Source organism: Parasteatoda tepidariorum, chromosome 8 (genome assembly GCF_982258835.1).
Source record: "Parasteatoda tepidariorum strain Cologne lab strain chromosome 8, Ptep-v5.0, whole genome shotgun sequence".
NCBI lineage: Eukaryota > Metazoa > Arthropoda > Arachnida > Araneae > Theridiidae > Parasteatoda > Parasteatoda tepidariorum.
Genome location: NC_141762.1, coordinates 20,625,583 through 20,638,287, shown reverse-complemented (window position 1 = coordinate 20,638,287; position 12,705 = coordinate 20,625,583). Strand labels below are relative to the sequence as shown.

The window sequence follows — 12,705 nt, the reverse complement described above, 5'->3', positions numbered from 1 at the left end:
AAAAAGTTTCACATTTATTGACTGGCGACACCAAAAGAAATGGTAATTTGAATCATTTCCTTCAAACTTTTGTCAATACATGATTAAGAAAAGTATTAATGTTTTACAGTGATTTTCCTTAAATTAAAAAAAAAAGCAAAATTGTCTGCTATATTGGAATGAATGGTTTAAGTAGGATGTTTAAGTGGAGAATAAAATAGCAATGCACCTATGGAAACGAGACGGAATGAATAATTCGTTATAGCGGAAGGTTTGCAGCAATGGAAAGTCCTATTAAAGAGTGCAGACTTACATTTATTCAGATTCTTTGAAAATAAAATATTATAATATAAATTGACATTAATATTTATTTTAAATCTACAAACAATATAAACATATACCTTAAGATCCCTATGAATAATAGGTGGGGTTTGAGAATGCATCTGTTGAACAGCTGAACATGTTTGGTAAAATATTTGAACAACCTGTGCACATGATAGTGGACTTTGCCTAGCATTCAAAGCGTCGACTAATGGACCTCCTTTAAACATAATAGAATAAAATTAATAAAAAAAAATTGCATTTTTTTTTAAATAATATATTTTTGTAGTGAAAGTATACATAAGGTATAGAAATAAAAATATGTTGAAATAAGATTAACATACCTGTGCAAAGTTCTGTCAGTAATAAGTATTCTGTTTTACCATGTTCAGAGTGTTCTTTCTCAATCGATGCTGCAGCATTAAATTGAATGATATTGGGATGACCAGATAATTTTGTCTTTCAAAAGTAAAGGATTTAATAGAAGAGAGAAAATAAAATCTATATAATATAAAATTTATTTCGTTATAAAACCGATGAAATTTCTTTTCATGGGTTGGCAGTAACATAAAACAAATCAATTAATGATATTTCATTATTCCATATTTTAAGTTAAATTTTGTTATAAGTTTAGGGAGCAAGAAGGGGAGCTTCCTAATATAAAGAATGATCTATAAAAAAAAATCTATTCAAAATTTTATGCTTAAAGACAAAATTACTTCAAACTTTTATAATACAGTACAGAAGGTAACCGATTATCCGGAACGTTCGGGATTATCGCAATTCCGGATAACTGATTTTTCCGGTTCTCTGAATCGCTACAAAAAGCCGTTTATTTATTGCTAAACCCAACTAAAAAAATATATATATATTTGGAAATAATCTTAAAAAGAAGAAAAAACGATGAAGAAATACACTAATGATTATTTCCAAAATGATGGTATGGTAAACATCTTTCAAAAAAGAAAGAAAAATCCTAAAATCTTATGAGGAAAAAAAATATTTTTTTTTTTACAAATGACGGGAAAATTTATCGAATTTTGTTCCAATTTTTTGGTTTTCCGATTTCCGGATAACGGGTTCTGTACTGTATTAGTTTTATAATAACAATAATTATAAGACACTCTAATTATTGTTACACATAATAATTATAATTATTTATAATAATAATAACAATTTATAACAATTAACAATCTAGCACTTTATTATTCTAAAGTAAAAATAAATTATATGAGCCGCTCAGAAGCCAATGCGGTTAAATCCATTTTTTGATATTTTCTGATTTTTGGAAAATTTGATGAAAAAAATAACAATCTTCTTAGTTATTAAAGGATTTATTCGTTGGTTACTTTTTTCTAGGTTAGACAGCCCTTTTTTTAATAGCTTCTGAATATATTGTATAATAATTTCAGAAGCCATTATTGTGTTGATGTGTAAAGTCCACCTTTTATCAATATTTTTTTACATAAACTTTGAAATAAAAATTAAATTCTTCTTCTTCTTTTGATATTTGTTGGTAACACTGAAAAACAAGAAATTCATAGTAACTCAGGGTTAAAAAATATAACTCAACCTATATTATATCCTAATGGCAGAACAGTTTCAAGAGAAACAAAAAAAAAGACATCATGTGTTTATTAAAGTATATACCTCCAATTAAACACGACTTTTACAGGACATTAAGGACAACACGTGGAGATCAAGATTTACATTTAAATAACTCAGAAGAAGATGATGTTTGTTATGATGAATAAACATAAAACTTATGACAATAAATGTTATTTTATTATTTTTACATAAATTTCTTATCTTTTTCAGCTGCCAAAAGGTATAAGTCCTAAAATTTTTAAGATGCTGTCATTATTTCAATAAATACTTACGTTTTTATTTACACATCCTGCACATATCTTGTTTTTTTTGCAGAGTTTACACCTCGAAAAAAGACTTCATACACTTTTCTAATTAAATTAATAAACCAAGAATTTTAAAAACTAATGTATCAAGAAACATTAATTTTCTCAATTTTTGTGTTTTGGACTTAACCGCATTGGCTTCTGAGCGACTCATTATATCATTGGAATATTGTTATTTAAAATATAAATACAATTTTATTTTTAATGAGATGACAGAATTTTAAACTATCACTTTCAAATACCTTAAAAAAGGGGCTTTAACTGAGTTTCGTTATAATAAAATAAAAGTCAATAGATTTGTCATAATGAAAACACCTCATTTAAACTTAAAAGAATACACCCAACAAATTATGTTGAAAAATTTAAAAACTAAAAAAAAATTCAGAAAACATTTTATCTTTTTGCAGTTATTTTTATAAAATTCGTTTTATGCATTGCCACATTTTTAAAATACAGTGAAATCTTTCAAAACACCCATACAATAACCATTCTTAAAAAAAGAAAATAAAAGTTACATAAATGTATCGTTCTTTATTAATAAAAGAAACCAACAAAAATAAGAACATACACTTCTATAAATGCTAGCATTAAAAATTTTTAACATTAGTACTGGAATTCGACAGGTTACATAAAGTAATGAATGGTTCCAACTTTTTCTCATTTCTGAAGGTTATAAATCTTGTAACAATAAACTTCTATCCTCATTTTAAGCTAGAAAAGCAAAACATTCGGTTGTGGGCGGGGGTGGTAAATCCACTACAATTTTGTAACCAACCGTAACAATGTGGTAATATAATCTGCATAGAAAATAAGCCTTTTTTTCCAATATCGCTGGTGCCCATCCACATGAAGTTGAATGGACTTCAAATTGAATCTGAGGATCAAACCTCAGACCTTCACAACAACAGCTAAGTCCTTCAACCACTGAGGAATTGGCATTTTTTTTTAACCACAATTTACTAATTAAAAAAATAGCAACCTTCTCGCAAAAAAGATCCAAATGTAACTGAATGTCACTATGAAATGTATGCTACTTTAAGTTTCAATCCTGATTAAATTCGACTATAATTTTGGTTTCCTTAAATTTTTATTTATATAATTTACTTCATAACTCAACCTTCCCATTTCACTAACTTTTGGCTTCTGTTTTTTATTGAACACCTTCACAAGAACTTCACTTGGTCTATCAATTTTTATTCCAAGGATACTCTGGTAATAGAAAACAAAAAATACTTAATTTATTAATTAGAAATAATTATTAAAGTAATATCACAAATGTTAACTATAATTGTACAAAAATAAAGGATACTAAAAATCTAATCTCTCGAAGTATACTTTTATTAGCATCACTATCACCAGCTAAAAGCCTCTGAAATAAAAATAAATAGTTATAATTAAAAAATAACTAATGCTGATAAATGTATCCTACAAATGCTATTGTCATTGTGACAAATCCTATCATGGAATGTATGATACATACCAGCCTAAACAGGTCTTTAATATAAAATTCGTTACACTGATAGTTATTTTTTTATAAGTAGGGCCAGGTAATAATTAATATAAATTATTATAATTAATATAAATTATTTCTTTTAACCATTTAATATTAATCATCAAAAGATTGTTATGAATAACAATCAACTGCATGAATTTTTCTTACTAATCATTAGACGTGAGCATTTTGTCAAATAATTGATAAACAACCTTAGTAAAATTAAATAAATTTAATTTAATAATTAATTTATGAGATAAATTGTTTTGGCATGAATAATTAGTCATTATGCATACTCAACAATTAATCACAGTAACATACATAAAATGAAAAATATATAGTATTAACTTGGGATCCGTGCAGCCCATGGCCATTAAAATCTTAGCAGAAATAAAAAAAGTTCTAATGACACTTGGACAAGCAGCATTAGAAACATTGATAGATAGCAGTATCATTCATTCGTGAAGCCACTTCCTTAATTTAGACATAGATCTAAAGAGGAGGAAATTTTCTCCAGGTCCCCGTACACATGGTGCTTCATCAACCGAACACATGACTTTTTGATTCTACGGATTTTACGATCGCGTACAGGGTATCTGCTACATTTTAGATTTTCAAATTCATGACTTTCCATGACTAATTCCACGAACTTTTCATGACTTAACTATTTTCTCTGACAAAAACAGAATAATAAATTTAAAAAGCATTATAATAACGTTAATTAAAATGATAGGTATAAACCAAAACTGTTATACCCTGCATCTTCATATTTATTGATTTTAGATTCAAAAAACAGAGTAAAGAAAGAGTTGAAGCAATAAAATAGCTGAGCAAATAATTTTTTTTCTTTTTTTCTTCTGCAGAATTATATTCTAAAGATGCTTTTCTTGTTTATCAGAAAGGAAAGAAATACTCCTCATTTTTTTGTTCTCATTTCGAAATAAAAAAATTTGCCAATGACTGGCTTGCTTTAGTTAGAATTTTAAATTGATAAAATAAATAAAAAAATAAAAATTACAATAATAATTCTGAAATCACAGAAGTTTAAGAGATACTTTGCTCTAGAAATATTTTTTCTTTCATTTTTTGAAAAAACACCATAATTTAAAAAGAACATGATAAAAACTTTTTATATTTTAATAAAATATGACTCTGAGTGGGGATTTTGTTACAAATTCAGATAATCGGAACACCATAAAATTGGGGGAAGGGAGAGAACTCCACTTGAAAAATAAAAAATTTTGGCGACCTAAATCCATGACTTTCCATGATTTTTTTTTTTTTAAATAGTTAAAATCATGACATTTCATGACAAATTTTGTTCAATACCGAAATTCATGACTTCCCATGATTTTTCATGACTTTCCAGGTGCGCGGATACCCTGCACATTTAATGCACATACTTTTCAAGGATTGAACGCTGGCCTCTTCAAACCAGTTCTCTAATCACTGGGCTACCACAGACCGCAGAGAAAAATAATAAACACTACCTTTGAAAATGAAACTTATTGACATCTAAAAATTTTAATCATACAAATAAAGAAAAAAAAACAGATAAAAATTCAATTTATTTACCATTTATTATGATAAATATTACACTTAATTTACAATAAAGCAAAATGTACTATTTTAAATTTACAGCTTATGAGAGACAAAACGCAATCAGTAAAACAGAGTGTGTTTTGAGAAGAAAAGGATGAGGTTAAATAGAGTGCAGCAAGATCATAAAATGTAAGGTTTTCTGAAATAATGAGTATTTTTGCTTTGGTTTCTTAAAAAAAAATTTCCTTTTTTATTGTTTTTTAGATTTTAAATTACTTAAAATTACAATTGAAATTTTTTGATAAAAACTGTATAAAGAAAGACAATTAACTTGGACGTATTTATGAAACATTACAAGCGAACATACATATATAATGACAAAAAAGAAATAAAAGGAAAGGAAGAAAATTTAAAAATAAATAAAAAACTTAACCTATAAACCTACGAACGAATACTTATTTAATTTTGTAAATTTTTAAAAACATAAAACATTTTTAACTCAGTAATACAATAAAAAATATCATCAGAACCATAATACTAATAGATAAAAACATCATAGAATGCTTGCCAATAAAATGTGTTGATATAGTTAGCTAAATAACAATAAATTAATATCATTATTTCTGGATGATAAAGATCATTAAAATATAAATTATAAGTTAAGAAACGTTGTAATTTGAATTTAAAAGTAACAAATTGAGGTAAGTCACTTACTTTCAGAGCATATTCTTTGCCAGTAGATATGTCTTGTGCAACAAAGACAAAACCAAATCCTCCTAAATTTAGAAAGCTCATTTATTATTAAATGTTCTATATAACCCACAATACATTAAGAAGATTTTTTTGCTAAAAAATATTTCAAAAGTCATCTTCTTAAATGTATGAATATTTCATATACTTGAAAACCTGGCAGGGTTAACCAGGAAAATAATAACCATCTAATACTCCCCTCCCCCCAAAAAAAGGAACTTGTGATTGTAAAAGTATATTTTGACAAAGTTTTTTGAATAAATTATGTAAAAGAAAACCATGAATTTAGATAAACAAAATAAGTTAAAATTGATGAATAAACACAAAAGTATAATTATCAGAACTCACAGTAATGGGAAATCAGAACACTAAATAAATGTTTTTCAATAAAACTATAATTAAAGAATAATAATAATTATTTAATAATAATTTTATGATGTTTATAATTTAAGAATGACATAAATTTTTAATGACTAATGAATTTTATTTACATAACTTTTTATAAAATTCAATATTACTTATTTATTGTTATTTATTGCTTATTTATTGTTGACCAGGTTATTTGTTTGGAATCCAATTTGATTTTAACTAAAATACAGATGCGCTGCCACCATGTTTTCCATCCAAGATAAAGATTACAATTTATAAAAACAGAAATTACATATCATATCGCTGGTTTAAAACTAAAACGACACATCTGCAAGCATAATATGTTTGCAGATGTGTCGTTTTAGTTTTGAACCAGCAATACGTGTTTTAGAGTTGTAATGGTATAATTGTTGTTGATAGGCATTTAGTAGCTGAAGTTACAACAATATTTTAATTTTAAAAAAATCCCATAATCTAATTTATAAATAAATGCAAAAAAATTAAGTTATTATAAATGCAGTTATTTAAAAATTTACAATAAAACATACAAAAAATATTATGTAAAAAAACTGTAAATGTTTTCTTTTTTTGAAGAAGAAGAAAAGAAAAAAAGAGAATTTTCAAAACCTTAGAATAGTCACTAATTTTTTAGGTCAAAGTTTAATTTTTAAAATTATTACAAGAAAAAAATTTTTTTTAAACAAAAAATAATTAATTACAATATACAGAACTGATTACAACAATCAAGAGAAATGTACATAGCCCTGATTTAAAGAAATTTAATTTTTTCAATCTTTACTAGCCTGGACAAAAAGAAAAAACTTTCAAAAAAATATGCTGTGTACAACAAAGAACAATGTAAAGTTAATATGATTTTATAATGTCTTAAAATCTTATTAATAGGAATCACCCAAGGACATAATTTATTTGAAGAAATTGGAAATTTTCTAACAATTTAAAGTTCAATTTTAAAATCAAATCTATATTTGTATAGATTAAAGTTAGGTAATATTACAATTATAATAGACTTGAACAATCAGAAAATTGCAAATAAAAATTGACAAAATTTGTTAGTTTTATATCGGTCAAAATTAACTTGAGAGAAAAATAAACATACATATCAAGAAACAGTTTGAAATTAGTTCCTGGATCAATTATGTGAGCAGTTCAAATGACATTTAATAATTGAAAACGACTTCAAAAGAAAGAACTAAAGGGGTTTTGTACAGCAAATAAGCTTGCTGTTTTTGTAATAAGTGCATTCAATACTGAAAAAAAAAATATATATATGTGAAATAATTGCTTTTTCTAGTGCAATGTCATAACAACCCAATAAATAAAAATTTCTAAATATATTAATAGAAAGAAAGCCCAATTTCAACTTGTCCTAAATTAAATACTTATTCCTTAATAAAAATTTCTAAACTTTATATAACTTAATTAAAACATGATTATAATATAGTACATAGATTCGTTTGTTGACATGCCCTTTTTCCAGGCCAATGTGATAGAAAAATAGTTTTACCTCAATGTTAATAAAATTTATACAGAAAGCAAAAATAAAAACTTCACTTTATTAAGTAAATAAGCTAAAATTTCATTTCATTTGAGGGCGTCTCACCTTCTGCTATTACTTTCTTCACTCTTAGTTTCTGTTTTTCAAGTTCAACAATTTGACCAACAAAAGCGTGTTCCTCTCGAGGCACATTGCTAGAGAAGTACCCTAATGCTGATTTAAATAGATCGGACATACTGTTCGATTTGTATACTTCATGAAAATAATTTATTGAAGAAATCAACCAAATTAATCATTTTGTTCCAGAAAAAACAACAGCTTTTAGCAAAGGTAAACAGCCATCAGTGTCTACAGTTGAACTGGGTGCAGAAGCAGAAACCTGGGAACTCCCCACCCTTCCCTTTCCAAGTCATGGTGAATAAAAAAAAAATTATAATAATTCAGAAACTTTCAGAGATTCTACTGAATTTAGAAGAAATTTTAAATTACAAAATTTCGGAAAAAATGAAGACATGAAAAAAATAAAGAAACTTTATTCTTAAATCAAGAATCAATAACCAGAATCAAAACTACTCAACTTTACTGCGCAATAATAACAAAAAGCGCTGTTTTATGTTTTTTAAAAATAAATTGTTATTTACCGCGCATATATCAGTAATATTAAATGGTTTCATGTCTATTTTTTGATCTTATATACTTGATAATTTCATATGACTGAACCAAAAGTGCGACTTCATGTGCAAGAGTTGATGAAAACACTTAGGTATGCATTTAAATAAATTGCAAAAAATAGTAGATTTCTGTAAAGGAGACAAATACAAAATAGATTTTTATTTAAGAAAGAATTTTTTTTATTTTATGCTTAAAAATATAGATTGGCGTAGATCACGATACGGAAATCGTCCCGATTAAAATTATATTTCTCTCATTTCCTCTTCATTTGTGCTTGCATATAACTGTTATTACTATCCAAAGTAGGTTAAAGAGTTATTATTAGTAGTGAATGTTCACTTGACAATTGCGTAGATCAAAATTTCGAAAGAAAAGCTATAGTTGAATTAATTAAAAATTTTATTTATTCCTAAATGCAAGGAAATTACAAAAACTCTAAATTCAATTAATTAGAATAACCTTAACTTAGTCAATGGGCAGGTTTTTGTTTTATTTGCAGGGGTCTGTCCAGGCCGAACTTACTACCGTTTAGCGGTACCTTCACAAATTCAATTTTAGGTAAAACGGTAGTTTCACAAATTCAACTTTAGGAAAAACGGTAGTTTCACAAAATACTTTTTCTTAAAATTTTATTTTTGTATCCCTTAAGAAACGATAAATCTATATTTTTACCATGTTTTTGTATTGATTTTTTAATATAATTTTTAATTTTTCACAAATTATGTCTAAATTTTCACAAAATAGGTACCTTTCAGAAAAACCTAGACAGACCCCTGATTTGATTCACTTACTTAATTTGTATACATTTATAGTCTATTAATCGTTTAAGATTTTTTAAGCATTTATCATCTATATTTATCTGAATATCATGAATTATACGCAATCTGGGAAATACGGATGACATACCACCAGTAGTGCACCTAAGTGTTCTATCTTATTAAATATATGTATATATTGATAGAGTTCTGTGCGTTGAGGTTATTTTTGTAGCTTAAAAAGTTTAACTTGTAACATTTTTTAAAAATATGTTGTGGTTTGCTGGTTTGAGTGTTACCTATACCTTTCTAGTTGGTCCTTTTCTGTGATTTTTTTTTCTTTTGTAGTTTGGGGCAGGCCACTGGCCAGAAGTTGACAAAATTTGGTGATTATTATTTGCGAAGATATCAATATGGAACTCATCTCGAATTATGAATATTTTCTGTTAAAGAAAAATATTTCTATTCATAATAAAATTTAAGTATCAATACCTACTCCAAGCAAGCCACTATTTTGATACTGTGGGGAAGAAAAAGAAACTAAAATAAAAAATTCAGATGGGAGAAACTTAAAAGGGGCGACTCGTTAATCTGTAAATTTTACTTTTTAATTTTTTACAAATCAAAGCAAACTATGGAGCAATATTAGCTAGTGGTGGCACATACAGGTAAGTACCTACTGATTCGAAAATATCTACATCATTACCACTAATACAGTGATGCCAACTTTCTCTGCTTTGTGGGCAAATTTTTTCTGGTGCTAGCACAATTTATGATTTAATGTATAGTTCTTCGTTTAGTAAAATTGATTAAAATTTATTTCCTCTTCTACTTTCTATAAATAATTCAAAATGCTACATAAAATGTCACTTTTTTTCCAGTTATTTTGTGGTGACCCTATTAATTGCAAAAGGTGCCAAATTTGAACAGGTTTTAGTTAATAATTTTCTTTTTCTTATTGAAAAATTCTGCTAAAGTCAAAGCAGTTGACATTTGTGCTAATGTAGAGCTAATTTAGAATATTAATAATAAAATATAATATTATTGGGTTTTAAAATTTATTATTTTGCAATACTCATTAAACACAGTGATTACATATATTTTATTGAAATGTATCTCCTAATCAGTCTTTTATAAAAATACCTTAGTCAAAATTGTAATCCTTATTTTGTTATTCTTGCTGAGTTAATTTGGTTAGCTTTTCATTATAAATTCAACATCAGTAGCTCTTTTAACTAAAAAATTTTAGATAGTGTTTTAGAATTCTGTGATCAGTCTCAAATGTACTATATTTGCCTAAACAAGCTATAGCTGATTATGAAAATACAGTGTATGAGGTCTATACCCCTGTGGCAGAATTCTTTCGGGCTTTCTGCAACAAAACTTTCTAGCACTAATATCTTTGTGCGAGGTACTTTCAGTAATAAAAAACAGATATGTTACTAATTTAAAGTAATAAAAACGCTCTGTTGACCGCCAAAAAAAATCATTACTTTCATTAAATATGTAATATTTTTTTATTCTAATATTATGGACGATATTCTCGCATTTTGTTGGGGTGAAACACGTACTAATTATTTCCTTTATCGCATTTTTAAATCATTATCACATTAAAAAAATATAATTAAAAATCATGAAACCCATAGCAGTAAATACCCCAAAACAGATCGACATCGAAATCACACGAATTGGTTACTCAAAAGGTTACTAAAATGTGCTTTTCGTTTCAAAATTTAATTGTTGCATTAAATAATATCGGATTTTAAAAACTATGTGGAAATCAATAGCAATAATTGCCAGAAAAAAACGATAGAATCATTGCCGTAAAAAGAAAATACTTGAATCCTCGATTCGAATTTCCGATATCATCTGAAATATATCAAGATAATTAAAAACCATGTGAAAATCAATTAATGCCAAAAATACAATCGGAACACTACATGGTTTCACAATACTATCGGTACAAATTCAACGGGACAAAAAGTGATCATTTAAGTGTGCAATTCAAATTTTACAAGCAAATTTCTGCAGAAAAGAAAGATCAAAATTTTTTCTTCCCAAAGGAAAAATATTTCTGCAGGAACTCTTTAACGTTCTGCGACAATGTCGCCATGTAGCCGCGATTCTGCCACAGGGGTCTATACATGTATTGATCTAAGAGTTACCTTAATTATCTTGATGGGATTCAAAATTACAAGGCTGCGGAGTTGAACATTAAAAGTAGTAAACTCATAAATTAGTTCGGCTGTTAAGCCACGATTATAAAATAATATTCTAACTCCATTTTATTGTAATTCTGAAATAAAATTAAGTTTTAAAATGATTTTATTGAATGTATTCATTGACTGTATTGAATGAAAGTATATATATATATATATATATATATATATATATATATATATATATATATATATATATATATATATATATATATATGCATGTGAATGTAAATAAATATAATATATTATATTTTTTGCATACTTCTATAGATGTAATGAAAAACAGAGTGAAAATGCATCATGTGACATGTATGTTGAAGCTTTACTGAAGAAAAATATACACCACTCTACTATAAAAGTAAAATATCATTTATTTTCTTCATATTTTACTAAGGACATGAAAGTTTACTTCACTTGTAATCTAGTAATTTATTTGTAATCTGTGCAATGAATCTAAGCATGTTATTTTTATGGGAAATTCATTTTAGGTGACCAGTTTTTAAATCTATTAATTCAATTGCTCTCTTTCCTTGATATTTACTTCTGTTTTTTTACACTTGCATGCAGAGATGTAAGATTCTTATTATATATTTATTTACACAGAGCATCTAAAAATTTTTATCCATATTTTGAAATTATTTTTTGTAAATGTAAGTGGATTTCATCCTATAATAAAAAATTTATTATTTTCAACATAATATTCTTATTAATTTTAATAATAGTTATTTTTAATGACCTTAGAACTTCATTCATTGTTACGTAAATTTGTTTAAGAATCACATTTTATTCTTCATATAATATTTTACTACAACTAAATATTTATCATTTAAAAAATGATATATAAAAAAATACATTCCTTATAAAATTTAAAAAGACTAGGTGTTCATTCTAGGTGCAGCAGGGCAGGTGATCCAGTTTGTCTTTTGAATGAAAAAATTTCTACCCTGCATGCCTTTGAATTACATATATATATTGAGAAAAAAAATGATTTATTTGCACCATGTTCAATTTTATTTCTTCAGACATTTCCACACGGTTTTTCAAATTCCGATATGTTTAATATGCTATTACGACCTTCGATTTTTAGCTATCACTTTTTAAAGCATTTTATTAGATGCTATCGTAGTTTCTTGCTGTTTGATAATATTTTTTTGTAAATTGTTAACATTTTCAGATC

At 26.4% G+C, this 12,705-nt stretch overlaps 2 protein-coding genes across 2 annotated transcripts in view; one reads left to right on the top strand and one right to left on the bottom strand.

The window, feature by feature from the left end:
• aux (cyclin-G-associated kinase) overlaps positions 1-8,279 on the bottom strand; it is a 47,058-nt gene extending 38,779 nt beyond the window's left edge. The window contains exons 1-5 of the mRNA XM_087149961.1: positions 7,988-8,279; positions 5,962-6,023; positions 3,523-3,582; positions 645-759; positions 381-520 (exon numbers count right to left, since the gene is read on the bottom strand). Coding sequence (XP_087006087.1) covers positions 381-520; positions 645-759; positions 3,523-3,582; positions 5,962-6,023; positions 7,988-8,117 — 507 coding nt within the window. The 5' untranslated portion in view covers positions 8,118-8,279. The remainder of the gene's footprint in view (positions 1-380; positions 521-644; positions 760-3,522; positions 3,583-5,961; positions 6,024-7,987) is intronic.
• Positions 8,280-8,454: 175 nt separating this feature from the next.
• Positions 8,455-12,705, top strand: part of LOC107442171 (gamma-tubulin complex component 2) — a 33,118-nt gene continuing 28,867 nt past the window's right edge. Inside the window, exons 1-2 of the mRNA XM_043042880.3 lie at positions 8,455-8,645; positions 11,799-11,886. Of these exons, the coding sequence (XP_042898814.2) occupies positions 8,593-8,645; positions 11,799-11,886 (141 nt within the window). The 5' untranslated portion in view covers positions 8,455-8,592. The remainder of the gene's footprint in view (positions 8,646-11,798; positions 11,887-12,705) is intronic.